The sequence below is a fragment of the Lathamus discolor genome, chromosome 20 (assembly GCF_037157495.1).
Source record: "Lathamus discolor isolate bLatDis1 chromosome 20, bLatDis1.hap1, whole genome shotgun sequence".
NCBI lineage: Eukaryota > Metazoa > Chordata > Aves > Psittaciformes > Psittacidae > Lathamus > Lathamus discolor.
In genome coordinates, this window is record NC_088903.1 from 5,100,605 (window position 1) to 5,122,764 (window position 22,160).

Sequence of the window (22,160 nt, forward strand, 5' to 3'; positions counted from 1 at the left end):
CAGGATCCGGCAAATACCAGGACTTAGGGTAGAGGACAGAAAAGCCTCAGTTCAGGTTCCGCGTGCAGTTCTGCGGTGCAGTGCCAGAACGTGCCTCCATGCCCATCTCCCCTTGTGCAGGAGAGGGGCAGTGACGCTGTTTAAGACTAAAACCTCTTGTTGAAACCCCAAAACCCAAGTTCTTCCCCAGGACAAGAACTGCCAAGGAAGTTTCCTTTCTTTAAGCTGCAGTTTGCCTCTCCTGGCCGGGGGGGGGAAGCTGGATTAATGCATCCTGGCACACACAGGAAGAGAAACAATCCAAATAGGTGAAAGGCCTTTGTAGCAGGAAAAAAATCATCTCCAGTAGCTTGTTAAGGGAACTGCAATTAAGCTTTACTTTGCATTCAGTGAAGGCCTTTATCTGGTACCCTGAGTTTCATTAAGCATCTTTTTAAAGCATAAGAAAAATCAATACCGAGCGAGTTCCATTTACACTTTTATGATAAGCTTGTTCATGCCAAAGCGGAAGTAAAATCCCCAACTCGAGTTAATATTCAAGGAAACGAAGTTCCTGCTTTAAAGTAATGACTCCTCAGCATCACGCTACAAATAAAGGTCTCTGATCCAAATCCCATCTGCCTTCATGCTCGACAGTGTTAATATCTCTACATTTGCAGGGACTAATTTAGAAGTAATGCATTTCCCAAAGCAGAGCTGTAAAAGTATTATCAATACTATGGTTTAATATCCCTCACTACAATCACTTGCTGAAATTATGGAGAATCACATGGAAACACATCAACAGAGACGCACCCACACAGTAAGTACTGCTCACTTGTAAATAGATTATAGTTTAGCCTTTGTAATGTACTTACAGCTCTGTCAACGTTGCCATTATAAATTATATACCTTTTTAAACACATTTATGTGCTAGGAAATGTATGATGTTTCTTTTTTGAATGCTTTAAAGGCTTCGCTGGCTCCTAAGCACCCATTTGGCTCTGTGTGGTTAGTCCTTGTGATTAATACGCAAAGAGCTGAGGTTTTGGGGGATGCGGATGTTCTGCACCTTCTTCATTCAGACTTGTAGCGCCAGGGCCCAGATAACATTCCATCTGCCTGAAAGTCCCATGTTTTCTATCGCGCATCACTAGGATACACATACACGTCCATCCCGGGCTGTACCAATAACAGTACTAACAAACTACACGAGAAATTCCTATATCTACGGATCTCAAAGTGTTTTCCACCCTTAGTAACTATTTTCTTGGCTGTGGAGACCATGCACAGGAGGAAATAACTTTGTCCCTGGCTCTCGAGGCAGACAAGGCCATGGTGAGAGCAGGACCCAGCTCTGCTTAGGCTGTGTTTTACCAGCAGGACAGCTCTGCCTCGCTGCAGTGGGGTCAGGAGCAAAGCGAGGGACCTCCTTGTGCACAGGAGGAGCCGATCCATCATTGGGTTAGAAACATCGACCCGAACAGGTCTTGGCTGCCTGACAAGTGAATCCGGTCCAAGCCCGATCTTGTTCACTCAGTAGCCAGGGTTTCTTTGCTAATTACATGGAGTAAAGCAAATTAATAGGCCACTAAAACTGCCCCTTCTGTTAAAGGCGAGCAGGAAGGAGGAAGCTCTTTGCAGTCGGGTTGCGGGTGCAGTGAGCGCGGGTGCCCAGCAGGTCGGGCTGCAGCTGCGGCATCGGCCCGCGATGGGCCGCAGACTTCCCGGGAATTCATCAGGCAGGAGCTGGATAACACGAGCGCAGCCTTCCTGAAGCGTGCAGAGGGGGAAGCAGCCGCTTTCTGGGGTGAAAAACCTCCTTTTTCTGGGGAAAAAAAATCGTAATTCTACTTAAAAATCAAAGCCCTACAAAGGGTCCAAATAGAGAAAGGATTTTGTGACACTGAAGGGAATTCAGGTTTTGCAACTCTCAGCTTCCAGAGGAGGATGAGATGCTCCAAACAGACTGGGGTTAAACCGTTTTCTCTCCCTGCCACATGGCAAAGAAACTGCATGCTCATACAACCAAGTCAGTCCCCTGGAAGCGATCCATTCCTAGACTTCCATCTGACGGGCAGACACAGAAACTGAACTCTTCCCACCGCCGATTACGGGGTTCTTTCTAACAGGAAAAAAGCAACACCAACAGAAAGCCCTGGTCCTGCTCCCGGCCCAGGAAGGCAGCCCCATGAGTGCCATGCCACGAGTCTCTGTAACTTTGGCAGGGCTGCTTGAAGACAGCCGAGCTTCTTCTCATGAAGCCAAATAGCTGATGAGGCTTGGGGCGGGGGGGGGGGGGGGGGGGGGGATTAGATACCCCCCAAACCCTTGAAGACAAGAAGCTGCTGAGCATCTCTCCCATGACTCTGTGTTTTCTCATCCCCTGCCAGCCCCCCCTGTGTCATTCCCCAGCTGAGCTCCCCTTCTCTCCCCTGCCTGTTTGCTCTCTGCCTCCCTCCCCCTCTGACTTCCTCCCTCTGGCTCCTCTCTTGCGATCCTTGGCACCCTTTCAGGGAAGGCGCTGCACATTCTGCCTCTCGAGTGGGCAGCAGCCCCACGGAACAGCTGCCTGCCAGGGGAAGCGCAGCACATTGCGGCCTGGCTGGGAACAAGCCTGAAACCCAGAGCAGCGGCCGATTCCCACGGGATGTAAACAAGTAAACAAGATTTATCCCTTCTTTTATGGCCCGGTAACACATCAGTGAGGCACAAAGCCCGGCCCAATGCGAGCAAAGTCAGCCTAAAGCTACCAATGCTTTGTGTTTCTGTCCAATAAGGAGTGTTCTTCATGAGCCTCTTTGAAGAGGGAAGGTCTGCGGTTAAAGGATGGGGACACTGAGGCAGAGGGAGGTGACAAATCTACGCTTTGGATCATCATCTAAAGCACCAGCTCTGCTAGAAACACAGGACCGTGCCTGCGAAGCTTGTGCAGTCCAATAACTGACAAAGAGTTCTGCAAACACAGCCTGGGATCTGAATAAAAGACATCAGCATCATCAGTACCAAAAAGGAGACCGCAAGCCAAAGGGGTTTGAGTAACGGCCAGTGCGGTGTCAGTAGGTTCAGTGTATTTTCTTAGCCAAAACCCTTCCAAGCAAACAAGGAATAAACAGAACAAACCCACGAGGGAGCTGGAGCTTAGCAAGCACATTCCAATGACAAGACACAAGGAGGCTGTCTTGCCCATATCTGCAGCATTCCACTGCTAAGAAAAAATAAGTACAGGCAGTGAATGCAAAGGCAGGAGCACACAGCACAGCCATAGACACTCCAGGGACTGGAGAAGATGCCCATTCGGCAGTAATGATAATGCAAAGGATGATTTTACAGTGATGTTTCAGGATGGAGGCTGCCTAAAGGGCAGAATTACTACTTTGTAGAGGATTTGGATGGAGTTCCTGCTCTACAAACCAAAGTAGAGCAGAAGTCATTGTGAGGAGAGGGGGCAGAGAGACTCAAAACTCCTGATCTGAACCAGCTGAAGGCTTGGAAGAGCCAGGAGTCAGGATCCAGCCCTGTGCTCCCGGCCCTGCTCTTGCTCTGGGTGCAGAGAGCACCCAGTTCCCTGCTCCCCGCAGAGGCTCCATGGTACACAACAGGGCTCAAACCACCTTAACAGCCAAAATAGAGAGTTGACATCATTTCCCCCTTTTTGTGGGGCAGGAAGGTCTATTACCCCTTTGGGAAAGCTCAGGTGATGGCCTGTGTGAGCACTCTCGTACGCTGGCCCCAGTGGGACAATTTCTTGCATGTTCTCCTGTTCTGCACAGAGCAATGCTTGGGCTCTGGTCATCCCAGCACATTACAATAACTCCCGAGATTTCTTTATCCCAGCACATTCCTGCTACACAAACCAGTTCAGAAAACACAGAGGGTGCATTGCAGAAGGGTCCGTCCCCAAAGCTGCAATCAGGCCATTTAGACAATCTCATCATTAGAGTATTTTATTACTCAACCAAAGTGGGACCAATAGAACCAGTTAACGTTTAACTTGCTGGGGCTCCCCAAACTGCTGGACATTTGGCATTTTTACTGACTTCTTTTATACCTTCTTTATGGTGCAATGCTTTATTCTTCAGCGTGCTCTGAAATTCCCTGGGGAGGGAAGCACGGGACGCTGCCAAACGTGAACCAAGAGGACAAGCTTTGCCCCAAGGTGTTACAGGTCAGATGGGGTTCAAAGGCTGGTGGGTGACTCAGTAACTTGAACACTTGGATTGATGAAGTAGAGATGTCCAAGAAGAACCTACTAACCCAAACCAGGAAACTGCCCTCAAGTTTAAATCAAGGCTCTGGCCTAAAAGAGAACAAAAACCCCTCCACATTAACCTCATTCTTCTCAATAGAGGTCATGAAAGCTTTGACGTGAACTGCAGCAGAGCACAATCAAACTGGAGTTGCTGTTACCTGCTCTTTAAATCCTGTTATAAACTGCAACTTCTTCATTTGTTCCAAGGAAAGATGGTAACAGCAAACCTGATTTACCTCTTTCTAATCAAATGACATGTTGAGCTTTGGAAGCTTTTCCCTTCTCCCCTCATTTCACGCAACGAACAGGACCCCCCCCCCCCACTAAAAGTGCCTATCATTTTCAAGAAACCCAGGGGAGTTTTAAGAGATTTTAAAGCTTCATGATAATCCCAGACTGGTTTGGGTTGGAAGGGACCTTAAAGCTCCTCCAGCTCCAACCCTGCCACGGGCAGGGACCCCTTCCACTGGAGCAGCTTGCTCCAAGCCCCTGTGTCCAACCTGGCCTTGAGCACTGCCAGGGATGGGGCAGCCACAGCTTCTCTGGGCACCCTGTGCCAGCGCCTCAGCACCCTCACAGGGAAGAGCTTCTGCCTAAGAGCTCAGCTCAGTCTCCCCTCGGGCAGGTTCAAGCCATTCCCCTTGGCCTGTCCCTGCAGGCCCTTGTTGAAAGCCCCTCTCCAGCTTTCCTGTAGCCCCTTTAGGCACTGGAAGACCGTTATAAGGGTTTCTGGTTTGAACACTTGAAATGCAATAGCAACGGTTTCAAAGTTACACAGAACTTTGCATTTTTCCAGCTATATACGTAAGGAAAAACGCAGATCCACCTCCACAGGGCCCTTCCCAGAGCTGCCTGCCTCCTACCTATGACGTTTTTCCAAGCAGAGCACTCTGTTCTCTCATCGTTACTTGCCTCCAGAACGCGCACAATACCTTACGCAGCAGAATAATTCATAAGCCCACGTAAAAGCAAAGCTGTGCAGCTGCTCAGAGCCTGCACAGCTCCGAAACGGGAGCGATTTCAACACAAAACCCCCTGTCTCTGCACAGATTGCTTCGCCCAGAATATAACACATGCACGCTCGGAGCGGCAGGAAGCAAAGCTTCAGCGCTGATAAAGGGACCTGTCACAAGTGTTGATGTTAAAGCCTTGCTTTTGGGAAGTTCAAGCACACATGCCTGCGTGTGTATTTTAGTTTTCATTAATTAGCTCTGCCCCCACACACCACCCAAACGCAGCTTGGCCCGGAGAAGGCATTCTAACAAGAGTTGGTTTGTTTTCCCTTTGTCTCTTCCATGTTATGACATCCCCAGGGTTGTAGCTGGCACTCGTGTTTAGAGAGCAGGGGAATTCCACGCATGGTGAGAGAATAGATATTCTACCAGTACGTTACAAATATTGGCCATTGGATAGTTTTTTCCCCTGTGCGTTTTCCAACACATCATAAATCTCGAGGAGGTTTCTGTGTTTGAACCCTGCTCACCATGGAGCTGGAGCCTCTTGGCATGAACGCAAAGAGGGGTTTTTATAAATACAACTTAGGGACATCACTGTGCACTCCATTAATTCAGGAACACTCTGCCTCGGCTTCAAAGGGGATCTTTACAGTGAAGATGGTGTTTTTGCTGCTTTAATGATTTGCTACTTGTACTTGTCATAACTACATGAAGCAAATATGCAATGCCAGGGAGCAGCGGTTTAGGGAAACGCGCGGTTCCGTCTCCCATCCAGCTCCGCTTCAGTTCAATTCAATAGATTTGAGGCTTTATGTAGAAAAGCTACTTCATAAATCTAACACTTGAGGCCTTTGTCTAATGCCAGTTAATGAAAGCGAGCTCCATGCACGCCTCGGATGCACACACACATACCTCAGGCACTGCTACAGCATCCAACCCTGAGAATAACCGGTGACCCATAAAGTCTCCACCTCCGAGCCAAAGCGAGTGGGGCTGGTAGAGGTAAAATGATACACGCTTCATCTAAATACTATACACTGTAAGTGACCTACTAAGACTTTCCACACTGTTACTCACCTAATCCTCTTACAGACATGAAGGCTCCCAATTTTTAGGTCATGCTTAATCCTGGCTTACTGCTCACCCCATCTCCCTCCCTACACATCTATATTGCTCCCAACTTCGGGGAGGTGACATTTTCTGGGGTTAAGGCACAGAAATGGAAGAAGCAGTACATCTTTACCCAGTTCCTGCATGGAGCTGGTAGATGTTCTGGTACCTGAAGCACATTTATTGAGTCTCAGTTTTCCTACATTTCATGAACTGGAAGAACCATCCTCACACTCTCACATGTTTAGATGACTTCTGAATATTTTAAGGGCCACAGCTAGGCAGCAAATACACACAAACACGTCAGAGAAAACCATTTGGGATCAATTTCTGGTGGAAAACCAAAAGTTATCATAAGCCCTATGAAAATAAATCTGGGTTTATTCATCTAGTTTGGGCTGTTTTCTTCAAAATGAGATTTAAAAAGTCACTGCCTCCAACTGCATCCAACTGAATTTTTAAGCATGAGTACATATAAGTTAAGAGTAACCCTGAACAACTTGGGTCTAGTAGAAGGAGTCTACTAGTGGGTAGAACTACATAATCTTAGGGTCCTTTCCACCCCAAACCATTCTCTGTGCAGTGCTCTGCTAAGGGGACACCCCCCAGAAGGAAGGCCCAGGTACCCAGGCTACATCCTTCGGTGGGGAGGCGCAACCACATTGCCTCCATCTCCAAAGGTCTGTGTCTCCAAGCAGAACATTACTTGTGCTTTGAGTATCTCAAAACACTGTACAGACATCAATGGTTTCATTTACCTCGCTTCTACCAGTGACCATGTCTTGTTATGCTTGCCCATCTTTACATGTCTTTTCAGTTTGGGAATGGAGAAGCTGAAACACAATAATTCAGCGCAAAGTCCCGTTCCAGCAAAGCCAGACTTCCAGCCCTGACCCACAGCTCTCATCTAGCCACACATGCACCTTTTCCTTCTTTAAATCCTCACTTCTGCATTGCTCCCTGTCCCTCCATTCTCTTCCCAAATACCCCTCTCTTTCCTCCCTTCTCTCCTGTTGGATTCCCTTGCAGTACCCCAGAACGGCCTCACGCTGCTCCCTCAGACCATTCGTTTCTTCTAAATCAAAGCTGTTGCAGAACATTTCCTCTGCACTGAATTATGAGAAGAGATGGAAACAGCAACAAGGAACCTGGGGGAGGGCTACAACTGACCCAGGTCCTCTCCAGGTTTTCTTTGCCAACTCTTCTTAGCTCACTCTCCACAAAGGGGAGGTTGCTGCAAGACAGCAAGGGCAGGCATGCATGAAATATATTAAGTGTATAAAATGCTTTACATAGGCAGTCAGCCCTCCTCCAAAAGGAAACATGAGTCACCCTGGGACTCTGTTCAAAGAGCACCTAAGGAACAAGGCAAAACTAACTTGCAGTTACACGCTACAGTCAACAGCATCACTTGGTGCATACGAATTGGGCACCGCAAAGCTTCTTCTGTTCAGATACATCTCTCTGAAACCAGTCTTGTTTGGCTATGCTCCCATTCCGTATCAATCTCTGCTTGCTGGGAAGTAGCAAGGCCAATTCTATTCATTTCAGCCAACACTGGAAACCAGCAGCTTGGGATAGCCAGATTTTGGTCTTCAGGGGGATTTCAGCGCAGCGCCGAGTTCAAGGAGCTCAGATGTGGTCGCAACTTGTGCTTATCCCCTTTAGAAAAGCTCTTTATAGCACAAGCCTGCTTAGAAGAAACCTTTTCCTTTGCCTGTTATTTCAATAGCCAATTGATACCTGGATTTTGCAGTTCTCTTATCAATATAAGGCACATGAGATTTATTCCCTTAAAATCAAACCCCACATTGTAGTTCTGTGGCTCTTTTTCCGTTCAGATGCACCAACTTCTCATCACCACCTCTCCTTTCTCCAGCAAGGGATCAGAAACTGGAGTTGAGGCTCTCAAGGTGACATCCAAGCCCACGTTTTCACTCCCTTATTGCCTTGTTTCCTTAGCCTATTTTCTTCCCAATAACATTAGTGGCCAAGAGGACCTGGGGATACATGTAGAGACACCTCCATCCCTGAAGGCCCAAATACCTGCACAGTAATGCCTAGCAGGGATTTGCGCAAGCTAGGCACTTCATTTGCAAATCTATACACAGTTCTACAAACCAATCTTCCTAATATTACTCAGGCTTCCAAGTCTATCAGAGAAGAAAGGCTCAAAAGAACAAAAGCATCCCTCCTCCACCCTTGAAATTGCATGAACTTTCAAAATTTACAGCAAAAATCTCATTTTGAGCCCTTTCATGTGTTCCAGTCCTCTCCCTTTTCTCATTCTGAACACAGCTGTCTGTTGTACTTTCTCAAATGATGCCAGATGCTGGGTTCATCAACCAAACGCGTGAAAACAAAGGTTTGAAAGCAATTAGAAGCACCAAGGCTGCACCGAGGCTCCTATTAAAATGTGATAACACTGTTCTAGTGGGAATTGCAATGTCGCTGCATTTCTGACATTTCTGTGCTGCCAGCCAGCCAGGATGTGCTGGAAGTGGTCCCTGATTGAGGAGGTAACATACTGGAATTCATTCCTGGAGTAAATGAAGGATTAGCTGAGTTGGAACACTCCCAAGGGGGTTTAGTACAGCCCCAGATCCCATCTTGTTGGAATGTTGGCATCCTTCTGCCCATGCTCACGTACCACAACCATTGTGTAAGGAGAAAGGATGAAGCCACTGAACTGCATCCTTGGCTGCAGCCTGGTTGTACCCAACACTCTAAATGACCCATCAGAGCTAAGCAACACCAATTCAATAGAGTCAAAGGAGCTCCAGGTCAGCTCTGAGCAAACACATAGCCATCAATTGGCCCTAACACACAGGAGAGCCCAGCAACACAACTTGTGACCTGCAGGCACCCTGGGAAGTTTAACTCATCACCCCCATTACTGCAGGCATGAAGATCAAAGTCACAATGGGAATATCCCAGCTTGCGAACAGCCATACCAAGAGATGGTCACAGTCCTGAACCATTCGTCTACACCTGGAGGTGGATTCACTTTCAAGTTCACATTAACATGAAGCAATGAGACTGAAGGAAACTTCCTGCAGGTTACCCAATAATCTTTACTCCCAAGTCAATGGCCCATGGGCATCTCCTGCCCTTTCGGAACCTCAGGCCTGTGTCCCAGACATTGTGCTTGTGTCAGCACCACTCAGTTTTGTACTATTTGCTCTCAAAGGTAAGGGGAAATGAACTTGTGCTGCTCGGCAAGAATACTACGCCCAGCTCCTGCTACAGCATCACCCCAGCTTTGCTCATTTCCAACCTCAAGAACTGCCACACACAGCTCTATATTCAGTTTGAGCTCTTCTCCTTATTGACTTTGCATAGGAAACACACACATGTCCAGCCCTTCCCTACTTCCCAAGCTCATAAGAGCTCATCCCCTTTTCCCCTGGCTTGTACTCACCTCGAGGCAGAAAGTCCAAGTGGTACCTGTAAGATAAAAGAGAGGAAAAAAGACAGACATAAGCATACATGAGGCTCTCCGTGATTTGTTCCAGCCTGATGAATAGTGACAGATGGAGCATTCTGCCTGAAACGCTGCCAGGACCCTGGCAAATGGTCAGCACACATCATGAGCAAGAAGCTTCAAGAGGAATTGTAAGTCCTAAAGATGTTGGCTGGCCCCTGGGACACCCTTTACTCCCCAAGGAACCTCCCTCCTCTTAAGCTCTAAAGGCTCCCAACTCCATTCCATTAGAATGGGTCGCTTTCTCCAAATGCAAAGCTTTGTATGACCTTTTGCTTTGCAGCCTTAAAGACCTTTAAAGGTGCCTTCCAACCCAAACTACGCCATGATTCCATTCTATGACTCTTTCCTCAACCTCATCTCACACCTTCCCACTCAGCAGCAGCATGGCTGAGGGCAGTACACACACTGCCCCGCTTCTGGCCATGCCCAAAAGAAAAGCCTTCCATACGTTCTTCATCTCTCACACTTGGAGCTCCTCTTGGGTTGACATCTGAGACATTTAAGAACAGCACGGGTGAGGTTCGGAAAGAGATCAAGGACTGGGGATAAACCACAGAGTGACCCATTCACAAGCAAGATGTGTAACAAAGGGCTGGTCTACGGGCATTAGTGGCAAGAATCCAGTATGCAAAAAAAACCAATCAATTCGTTTCCTCATTAAAAGCTTTCATGAAGAAAATGATTTACCACAAACATCGCAGCTCCTGACACAGATGAATTAGCAAACACCCACAGAATCCTGATGAAGGGCAGAATATTTGGCTTGGTTGCTTTGGACAAAAAACAGAGTGCAAAGACAGAAGAAACTTCCCTGGGAGAACAGGCTCAGGGTAAATCCCAGCTCTGTTACACTGGAAAGAGCCTCTCCCTGGGCTTTTGGATGCTGCTTCATCAGGGATTGTAGTGACAGGACAAGGGGTGATGGGTTCAAACTGAAACAGAGGAAGCTCAAGTTGGAGATACGGAAGAAGATCCTTACTGTGAGGGTGCTGAGACACTGGCACAGGTTATCCAAACAAGTGGTAAATGCTCCATCCCTGGCAGTGTTCAAGGCCAGGGTGGACAGAGCCATGGGTGGCATGGTTTAGTGCGAGGCATCCCTGCCAATGGCAGGAGGTCGAAACTGGATGATCTCAAGGTCCTTTCCAACCCAAACCATTCTAGGATTCTACAGTATTGGGCAGTGGACCCCTAATTTTACAAGCAGCTCTTTCCTATCCATCCTACAGCAGCTACATCTCTTTCAAGCTTAGAGAAGCGACACCACCTACCCACGGTCAGCATCTCCATCCTTTTGTCTCCAATCCCCATTAACAGCCACTCACCGTTCACTTGGAGATCTCAACCATTAGTCAATAGTATTCAAAACTTGGGCGAGACATTTTCCCCCCCAATTCAGGCTCCACAAGAGGCACCCACAGTCCCCTGACCCCCAGGGTCCAGCATTCCCAAGAGTTCAAATACTTTTGTCTCCTCACCAGACAACGGCTGCGAGACAAGGACAGCAAAATCACTTCTTGCTTTGTGAACTTTTGTCTCTTGTGCTTGAGAGACTGTCCTAATCTCCCCTGAACATGCTTTAGTGATAACATTTACTGCACTAGGGCCAAAATGATTTTCTGTCACTTGTAATTCCAGCTCAATAAAAGTATAAGAGCTTTGTTTCTAACCTCTGTCATTTTTAATACAGTAAAATGGTTTAAAAAAAAACATGTAAAATTGAGTTCCATTTCCTACTGGACCAGCAAAGCCACGTTAGCTTCAGCCTGATCACATTTAAAGGGGGGGGGGAAGGAAATACCAAAAAGATGCTTTGCTTTTTCTCTAGCATAAGGAAACGGACAAAACTCCTGATCTCATCAGATCAGGATGTGTCTTTAATCTCCCACTTTGATCATTTGCACTCTGGAAAAGCTTAAGCAGAGAATGAAAGTTAGCTTAAAACGTAATGGGGAGTGGGGGGGGGAAGAATGTCTTGTTCTGCTGGAGGAAGAGGAATGATCCAATTCCTTCATCTGCCACTGGCTGCATGGAAACCTTGAACAAATGACTTCTCTTGAGGGCTGGAAAGGCCCCCGCATGCACTGCCCACAGTGGCTGTGGGATGCTCACGCACAGCAGTGCTCTCCCCCCTTGATGTTTTGTACATGTCGAAGAGGGGAGGGGGACTTTCAGCATCGATGTTTCCCCCACCCCGTCCTGCAGATCATGAACAGCAAGTTATGGCCAGAAGATTTCATGGTTTTATTCCTGCATTACCCAGGAAATGCAATTATTTAGGCAAAACACCCATTTTGCTGCAGCAACCCAGGCAGCAAATAGGGCTATGGATATACTTGAATTCGCCCTAAGTCGTGCATGCTGACAGGTCCCAGACTAAAGCGCGATTCAGTGCAGCAGAGGAAGAGCTCAGCAGAAACAGTTTGGGTATCTTGGGCCATCCTGCAAGGCACAGAGCCTGAGGCCAACTCTGATTTCTGGTCCCAGCGAAGCCAACACTGAGTGACAACATGTTACACCTCTAGCACGCCTGGTCTGGGGGGGAGAGGCAGTTCCACAGGGGTTCATTCTCTAGTGTCCAGTCAGTTTTCACTGTAAGTACTTAAAAGAAGTGGTAATTGCTCCATACACATTCCCCCTTGAGCCAGGCAGTAGAAGTCAGCAACCAGAGGCTTAATCCTCATCCAACAGCATCTTTATGTCGGATGCTATTTGCCTTGGGATCACTTTGACATTTTAATCTTTAATAAAGAATTCTTAGATGTCGCAAGCACCAAGAATAAAAGCTTCTCATTCATTTTCTTAAGCAGCAAGTTTGGGAATAGGCCATACATTGGGTTATATCCTTTTAAGCACTTGATTAAAAAAAAAAAACCCTATCCACCACTGCAGGTAGAATCCCCCAACCAGAGAACCAGTTAAGGCAAAGCACAGCAAAGAGTTTCCAGCCAAAAAGGAAGGTCCAGTTTATATCAGACCTTAAGGAAATGGAGGGAGACATGGAAAACTTATCAAATGACTAATAGGCTTCAGCAAAATGAGCTCCCAAAGGAATCTACTGGGATTTTTGATGTGAAGCAAGGAACTAACCCCCAAATACCCGATTTCTATTCCAAAGCCAAAGAGCGACTGTTGCACTGCCAGCACCAGAACAAGAGACAGCCTCCACGTATGCCCTCCATGTGGCTCACAACAAACCACCCACCTCTCATCCCATCGGGCCATGTTTCAGGCCAGTCAGAAGCCACAGATTTGTTCTGTTCAACACACAAAGTGTTTCCCATGACTGTGTAGCCTTTGAGGTTAGGTACTCGCCATACAACAGCAAACATCAGAGGGGCTCGCTCCTCTGGAAATGGTTACGTTCTTTGCTCCCGACACACACAGAGATCCCAGTTCTAATTCATCAACCTCCCCATAGCAACGTCTCCAGCTGGACCTGATCAAAACTGCAAGCCAAGCGTGCAAGCAGAGCTCAAAGGGTGAATTGCCATGAGAAAGAGTAGAAGAAAACACTGTTATCGCATTGGAAAGAGAAACAGAGTCATGGAGCAGGCAGGTTTGCCAGAAAGCTTTGTTCACCACTGGAACCCATTGTCTTTACAGTCCTAAGCCAGAGCTAATGCTGGTCTGTGAGGACCAGAGCCTTCTGCTGCCTTGCACAGAGCAGGACTTAGTCTTCAGAAGATGCTTCCAGGATACACCAGATCCTTGATCACAGATCTTATCCTTGCACTGATTTCTAACAGAAACAAGATGGGAAGCAACCCCAAGAGCATCATTTAGGTACTTGTGGAGTTTGACAATAAACCCTCCACATCCTGACCCTTCCAAGCTGTCCTGACGGATTCACCTTCCAGAGAGTAGAGTTTGCTTTGCACAGCTCTGTTCCTCAAAAGCAGCCACCTCAGAACAGTGATGCTTCCAGGTCTAACCAAGCAGCACTGCCAGCAAAGAAGTTACTTCAACACTCCCATCACCTCAGCAGCAGTGTTTAAAGGAGGGAGACCCAGAAATATCCCTTCTTGTTCCAAAAGGAAGGGCAGATTAAGCCCTGGAATATTCAAGGATAGAATTCCCACCATGGAAGTATTACACCTGCCACACGGGGTCTGGATTTGCCCTTTGGTATGAGCACAGGACTGGTGTTTTCTTGGAGCACCCAGATAACTTGGGTTTATCCCTACATTTCCAACCATTACACAAAAGCCAAGCAGCAGATCTACCCCAGCCTTCTAATCTTCTGTTGCATGAGGGTTTGGGGGGGGTGACAAACTCCATCACCGCACAGAAATCCAGTAAAATCCATTATCAACATCCCCTTCCTCCCATCCACAGCTCGAGCTTGCTGACCAGCATCCAGTGCCTGCAGCAAACCCCAGAGCCGAGGGACTCAAACCAGATCCATTTGGGACCAGAAGCACAAATTGCTGTCTGAAATCTTACGCTCCGTATGATGCTCAAGGTCAAACTTGATGCTTATAATGGTCTCTTTGCAGCTCTAAAGCCTATAAAGAGTCCAAACCCCACTTCCCTCTCAGACTCCATTTCAGCAGGAACCATAAAGCCAGGTTTCAATCAAATTTCCTGTATTTTCCTGTCCAGTGAAGAACACGACCATCGCCACAGACGTTATTGCATTAGGTAGCTCAAGACAGTCTCATTTGCACACGGATTTGTTGGGCTTTAATGTTTGCAAAAAAGAATAGTTTGAAAAATCAATGCTGTACAAGATTTCAGACAGGGGAAAAAAAAAGCAGCTGAAAATGGGATTGGGGAGCTCACCATTAGCAAAGTGGGTTACAAACCACTTCAAATGGGTTCTGTTAAATGGTACAGCAGCAGTAGCTATGCAAAGACTCTGGTTACACAGCTTCAATCATTTACAGTCCTCAGGTTTCAGATTAACAATGCATTCACAAGGAAATGGATGGGGAAACAGGGGTAATTTTATCAGCTGGAATGGAAAATGATGCGTATTACTGAAAGGAGCCTAACCCAGAAGGCACCAAACTGCATTACTGGCAGAGTGAATGGCTGTGGTCATCCCAGGTATAAAAGCAGGTAGAATATGATAGCAGACAAATTCAATTTGTGCCCCCCCCACCACACCATGTATTAACAGAGGAGAATTCCTTCCTTAGCACTTCCCAAAAGGAAACGGGAGGGAAAAATTCCCCTACTGAGATTACTGAATAAATCAGGAGCATCCCAAGAGAAACTTGCCCAGACTTTAAAAAGAACCTGTGCCAGCGCCTCAGCATCCTCATAGGGAAGAGCTTCCTCCTTATCTCCAACCTGAACTTCCCTTGGCTCAGTTTGAACCCATCACCCCTTGTCCTATCGCTACAGTCCCTGATGAAGAGCCCCTCTCCAGCATCCTTGTAGCCCCCTTCAGACACTGGAAGCTGCTCTGAGGCCTCCACACAGCTTCTCTTCTCCAGGCTGAACAGCCCCAGCGTTCTTAAGCCTGGCTCCATACGGGAGACGCTCCAGCCCCTGAGCATCCTCATGACCTCCTCTGGACTTGCCCCAACGATGCACCAGTGCAGGGTGATGAGATGCTTTATATCTCCATTAACACCAACTGGTGCAACACACACTTCTGCATCCCCACCCTGGGCAGGACCACATCTCCCCTGCACAAAGGGGGAAAAGCCAGACAACTTCAGGAGCTCATTTTTGGGCTAGAAAATGCAAATCTAAGAACTGCAAAGTGACAGGGACTTGCTTTGATTTTTGTGCAGAACAAATCTGTATTTAATGGCCAAAGTAAGTGTGAATGAAATCCTGCTCAGCAAGATCATTTCCTTGCTGAGCAAATACATTTCCAGCCCTCTGAAGAATATGAAGGAGGAGAACAGCACTTTGCCTAATTAAGGCCAATGTGGTGGGGCCACAGTCCAGCCCTGGCACTAATGCGCTGAGCTCAATTATCTGCCCATCAGGTCACATCCTAACATTCTTTTTTATCTTGGTCTCACACATTATTCAGCATAATGAGTTGAACAGTGGTAGGAATTACAGGCAGTGCATTTCCAGTAATGAAGCCAAATTACCCTGAAATTGCATTTTCTTTCATTTCAATCTTGAAACTTTGAAAGAAGGTTGAAAAGTGAAGTAATAAATGTAGTTAATATGGGTTGAAGTTTATTAAAACAAGGCAAGCACACTGCTTTAGACACAATTCTGGATGTATTTCCATTAGTGAGTCTTTTCCAGTCCTGCTAGAATGCCTTCCCACAGAAAGCATCAAGTTCCCTGGTGTTGAAGCATCTACAGATGAGCTACCACGGCAAACCAGTAAAACCAGTAGCTAACTGGTTTGTGACAGCATGTGTGAGCCACATACAACAACAGTAGCACAATCAGACATTGAAACCTCACCCCAGACTTATGCGAGAGCCCTAAATCACTCACCCAGGAGAGGAGCTTGCGACACTGCCCGCGGATACCGACACAGCAGTTGTGGAGGTCCAGGAAAGACCTTGTTTTCCATAGGCTTTCCTTCACGGGCCAGGACATCACCTGGATACGTGACAAGTTGCACTGCAGAGTTGAAAGACCCCACGCAGGCTGCTCCTCACCAATAGCACAGTGTTAGCGTTGGGAACGTTGCCATCAGTGTTAGAAAGGGTTAGAGAACAAGGCAGGAAAATGAGGTTTGGGGCTTGTTACCCCAAGCCTGCTCTATGCTGGGGCTCCTGCTGCAGGCAGGAATGTCAGAAAGGGCTCCTGTGTGTTAGTTATGAGCAGCAGGATCTGGCCTCAGGTTCACACCATTGGTTTTGTCACAGAAGAGCAAATTAAAGGTAGGGTTTCAGCGTCTACTTCAGGTTTCCTAGTGGGTGCATGCGAGAAGCTCAACATGAATTAAGCCCCTTTCTCCTCACCGCTGCTTTGATACCCAACAGCCCTGCCCCACTCTCCCCTCAGCACTATTACATTTCACCTCAGGGAGAAGGGAAAAAACACTAAGGATTTGTTCCCATCACTACAAACTTGCCTCCCAACAGGGAGTTTCAATGAGTGCCCGACTCCAAGGAGGTGGAGGAACCATTTATCTCCATAGCTTCTTCAATAAATCCCTTTCTCCCCATCTCACCCCCTGCCATTGTATGCACTCCGGCAATGTCGAAACGCTGAGGTGAGGTCATTTAACAGCAAGAAGACTTTCTTCTTTGTTGCTGCTCTTGCCAAAGGACAAGAATGAGCTTGTGCTCCTGAGCGGAGTCATGTATCCGATGTATCCCAGGTGCCGGACATCTGCTCCCGCCCCGCAGCGGCTTTGTTTGGACACAGGGAACAGCAGCCGTGTTCCTAAGGAACAACTTGAGACAAACCCTCAGCACCAATGGGCATAAAACAAGCAGCTGATGACTCCTGGGCTTTCTGGGGGACAAGCAAAGCTCTGCCCCGGCACCGCATCCTGCCCCTGCCCTCCAGACCAAACTGCTTTTCAAGCAGGTTTGATCCATCACGAACACTCCCCCTATTCAGGACTAGCGCAGAGCCCTCAGCCTGCAGTCAGGACACAGGTGTACAGCGAGATCCTCATCCCTCGCACCGATTACGCCTGGGGACCAAGCCTCCAGATGTGTTCCTGGGCCTGTTTTCCTGGATGCCAGGGACAGCAAGTGAAAAAGAGATTAGCAACAAAAGAGATGATTTGGGGGGGGGGGAATGCCAGGCCTGGGTTTCCATAGGAAATACCTCAACACAGAACAGGATCTGAGTTAGGGAGGGGAAAAAACACCCCCACTGTTGAGTTTCAACAATGCTCTTTAAACAACCAACTCAATTCTGAAAGTAAAAGGGTGCAAGGACCCATAACTCAGGTATTTGGTGACTGCCTCCCCCAGCCACTGCCTGCAACCCTGCTCCTCGAGCAGAGCCACCCCAACCTGCCTGGCAAAGTGATAACCTGCAAGCCCAGCCCACAGCACTGCTCCCCACGAGGGGTAACGATGCATGGGCACAGGCAGCACGTGCAGGCATCAAACCCAGCCGCTTGTTCCCATCCGAGTCATCTGCAGACCTGCTGGTGGGGGAACGCTATGAGGCCATGGAGAGAGCAGCGACGGCCAAGTTACAGGAGCAGGTATTGAGATGTGGGTGCCTTTCCCCAGCAGCTGAGCAGTTTGCTCCTATTACAGACCCCAATAATGAAACCTTACACGCTTGAGCTGGGTTTCACCCTGCACAGGGGCTGCTCGGGGCAGGCAGGCGCTTCCTGAAGCCCACGGCTGATGATTTCCTGCAAGGCAGCCACAAAAGCCACAGGAAGCTCCCCAAGAGACAAACCTGGGCCTCAGCCCCAAGAGCAGGACCTGAAGAGATCTTTTCAAATCAGAAGATACAGTCATCGTTACTGTCATCTCCCACCACAAATCATTGCAGTAATGGCTCAGGTCAGAGCAAGGACATTTGTACCCCGAGTTCTTCTCACCCTTTCCAAATGCCACTGAGCAATAAAACACAAGTAGGAAATCAGCAGCACCCCGCAGGCTTTGCTTGAGGGGGCTCCCTTTCCCCTCCAGAAGTACCTGCCATTTATTTCAATAAGCAACAGGATTGAGGCCCATATCTTAACCTGAGCATCCAGGAGGAGCGTGCATCTCCCCTCTCCTCCCAGTGCAAAGGCTGCTTCAGCAAAGCTGCTATTCCAAGGAGGTTTCGTTCTAAAAGCTGTATCCCAAATTGTATTCTTAGGCCGAGATAGAGCTAAAAGCCAAGGCTGCGTTCTGCATCACAGCACCAGTGCTTGCCCCAGGACCCTAAAGGCTGCTCCTTCTTGGGCACATCAAACCACACACTCTGGGTAGCCAGAGGTCCGCAGGATGATGACCGTGGCAGCACCTTTCCCCACCTCTCAAGCACTGTTCACAACTCAAGCAGCACATGGAGACAGACCACCTACTTCGGGAAGCAGGAGCAAGGCAGTAACCCCAGGTTTGCCAGCTGCCTTACATTCATCAAGTTCCATGCTATTTGTCTGTAGTTCATTAGTTGCACTATGTGCAAATAAAGAGTTGTCACTGTTAAAGTCGCACGTTTCTAGAACAGATCAAATAAAAGCTTGACTTGACATCCAAATACTTCATGCTCAGAATTCTGCTTATTTAACTCTTTCCATCCCAGCTCAATACCTGCCAATGAGGGGAGCTAAACCGCATCAATCTGTTGTAAGCCTGCAACGAAACCCCTTTCCTCTGCAGCATCACAGGACACTGCTACACGCACATTCTGCCATTAGAGATACCACAGCCCCGGTTTCCAAAGGCTTCATCTTCTGCCTTCAGCTTGCTTCAATTATTCAGGGCAACCCAGGCTGATAATTACAGAGTCCCGAGTTGCTGAGTAAAACTGATGCTTAATTAGGCAGCAGGAAAGATCGATTAAGATCCAGCAGGACATCGTGCAAAGTTCTGCAGTGGGACTGCGGGGAATAGAGGCTGCCTGTGCCCTTCCAAAGGATAAAATCCTCCCCTTCTCAGGGCCTCGACAGCAGTTTTAGCTAAACCAGATGCCTACATCAGTCAGCCACCCTGAGCTTTATTGTCAGGCCTGAACGTCAAGTGACACAACTCATAGCTTGTAATAGAGCATTAACAGCAAGCTTTGGATCATGTAATGCAGCTGAGGCTGAAAGCTGTATTTAAGCCTCCAGTAACCCGTTCTCTCTTTACGATCCTTAATTTTCCACTAGCACAACACAACAACAACCTCTGCTTACTTCATGCACTTACCCAAATGACACAGCTCACGCTGGCACGCAGGACTTGAACAGTCCTGAGGACATGAGGTTCTGAACCCAAGTTTTAACTCCAGAACTCCCTCTCATCCCTTTCTACTGCAGCAAAAGTCCAGGCAAGCCAGATTTGAGTTCAGGAGCCACTTGTGAAATCGATGCTTTGAGCAGCAAGCCAGAAGCATGAGCCTTTGCCATGCACTGATTTATCCACGAGCTTAAGAAACAAGTGATGAATTCCTCCCCTAGAATCCTCTCTAGCACAAGGGAGAGGGAAGAACAGGACAGAATCAGAGTCCCAGAGGCAAGAAGTTGCACACGCAGAGCCCAAGGCAAGGTTTTTTACTTTGAAACACGTAATAACTTGGCAGACACCCATAAAACCGGTTAAAGAACGCACAAACCAGTGTGCAGTGCATTCACGTTATACCAAGCCCTGAATGCCCATCAACTGCCAGGCCGTGGGCCAGATGTCCAGCTAAATACAGCTCGTGGCACCCCAAGACGTGACATTACTCTGAAGGACTCCCAGTAGAAAGCATTGAGACAACACAAACCTGGCTTTGACTTGCTGGAAGCCAAAGAGAATTGCATCCCTCTGCTCTCTTGCTTTAGCACTCAGCTTCTCATTCTGCAGCCCATCAGCCAGGTAGCCCTCAGCATCTGGGGAAGAGCCACAGGTTAAAACTCACAGGCAGAGAAATACCAGTTCCTGGCTAAGAAACCTGGCCCCGACTGTGCATTGGGAAGCCCTCAGGGCCCTGTACCAAGCAGCCTGATCTTGAGACCTAAGTCAAACTGAAGACTTCGTTTGGAGGAGTCGAGACATTGAAGTGATCATGGATAGAAGAGGACCTAAGCATGACAGAGCTTCTCTTTAGTTGCCATGGTATGAGGCAAACAAACAACTGGGGTGATCTTCCTAAAGGACAAGCACTGAAAACCAGGTTGGCTGCGCAGCAGCATCCCAACATGGGTTCTCCTGCAAGGTTACCTCTGAAATCCTACACCCTGGGCTAGCTCAGCAGAGACAACCAGGCAACAGTAAATACGGCGTTCTCCCACCTGGAGACCACATCTATATGCAGAAATTCCACGTGAACTGGAGGATAAAAGGATTAAGTGTCTTCCATTTGCATAAATATTGATGTTCTTTACAAAAAGACCTCAAATCCCAGAGAACAAAACCGCTCCAATCACAGCAGCTCTGTAGAGGAGAATATCACCCTTGTACCTGAGCAGCATCACTGCTCGCAACCCCTAGCAGGAAAAAGGCTGGCTTCAAAGCTGTGGTGTTGTACACCCACAGACCTCTCCAACCTTTACCTCACGCCCCATACTGTGCCGCTAATGTCAGTTTAATACCTCGCTTGCAAGGCTTTCAGCTCCTTATGCTTCAGCTGCCAGCACAACAGCCAGCACTGTTTAGCACATCCCAGGAAGGGGCACAGCTCCTCCACCTGCAAGCACAGCTCAAGATCAAAATGCCACATGAGAAAACACCTTTTTCTGTTCAAACCTTGAGCCCCAGCTCTTTTTTGTTGCCTTTAGGTTTAGAGGTTGGAGGGGGAGAAGAAAAGAGGGGGAAAATAAGCTCTTTGAAGTGAGGAGCATAAGGAAGGACATTGAGGGCATCCCTCAGCGATGGGGCCCTCTTCCAAAGAGTGACAGATGGGCAGGACCAGGGAGACTCAACCCTCCCCACAGCAGCCTGGGAAGGAGGAGTCAATCCAGACCATAACACTCCAATCCTTAACGGTCCAGTCCTCTTTTCAGCTTCTCTGGGCACCCTGTGCCAGCACCTCAGCACCCTCATGGGGGAGAGCTTCTGCCTAAGAGCTCATCTTAAAGCTTAAAGATGGGCAGTAACACTCGTTCACAGCATCACTCCCTAACCCTCACCTACATCCAGCAGCAGTGTTGGTTGCTCCAGGAGCACAGTTGTGTCGGGCCAAAATGCCTACTAATACCAAGTTCACCTAGAGCTAATTTAGCCCTAGGCAGCCTGCCTGGGATAAGTCAAAGGCTTTTTGCCAGAGCATCCAAGTGAAGCTTTTTAAATCCCAGGCCAATCACATAATCCTTAGGCTAAGCTGCATTTGCAGTACCTCTCTCTGCAGTTTTAATTGTACATCCAAGATACAGTACCAGCTTACGTCTAACAATGCTGAGGCTTGCATCACTTACAAATTACATAGAAAGTACCCAAGTACATATATCTAAGCACGGGGGATATATCTTGCTCCAAGGAGTCTACTGCTGAAGAACAGATGAGGCTAAGGGGACAATTTATTATATTCAAACCAGCACAGTAGAAATGGCTCAGCAAGAGAAGCTATGTACTGTATATATGTGTGCATATATATATACGTAGGCTGTATTTCCACTGTGAAAGAACAAGCACGAAAAACAAGCCACTCTCAGGACTTACGCAAGCATCAGTTGCATCCCTCTGTCATTTTTAAGCCCAGATTAGCTCCATGAGCATGCGATTAGCTCTAATACAGTATTTACTTACTGGCATGTCAGCATAGATCAGCTGCTGGATAAGTTATAGTAGAACCAGGGTCACTTCTGCAAAGCAGGCAGAGCCCCTTTTCAGAGCCAGCCACTATGTTTATAGCA

At 47.8% G+C, this 22,160-nt stretch overlaps 1 protein-coding gene across 1 annotated transcript in view; it reads right to left on the bottom strand.

The window, feature by feature from the left end:
* The window catches only part of SKAP1 (src kinase associated phosphoprotein 1), a 140,374-nt gene that overhangs the window by 114,386 nt on the left and 3,828 nt on the right, over positions 1 to 22,160 (bottom strand). The window contains exons 2-3 of the mRNA XM_065699057.1: positions 20,093 to 20,198; positions 9,719 to 9,744 (exon numbers count right to left, since the gene is read on the bottom strand). Coding sequence (XP_065555129.1) covers positions 9,719 to 9,744; positions 20,093 to 20,198 — 132 coding nt within the window. The remainder of the gene's footprint in view (positions 1 to 9,718; positions 9,745 to 20,092; positions 20,199 to 22,160) is intronic.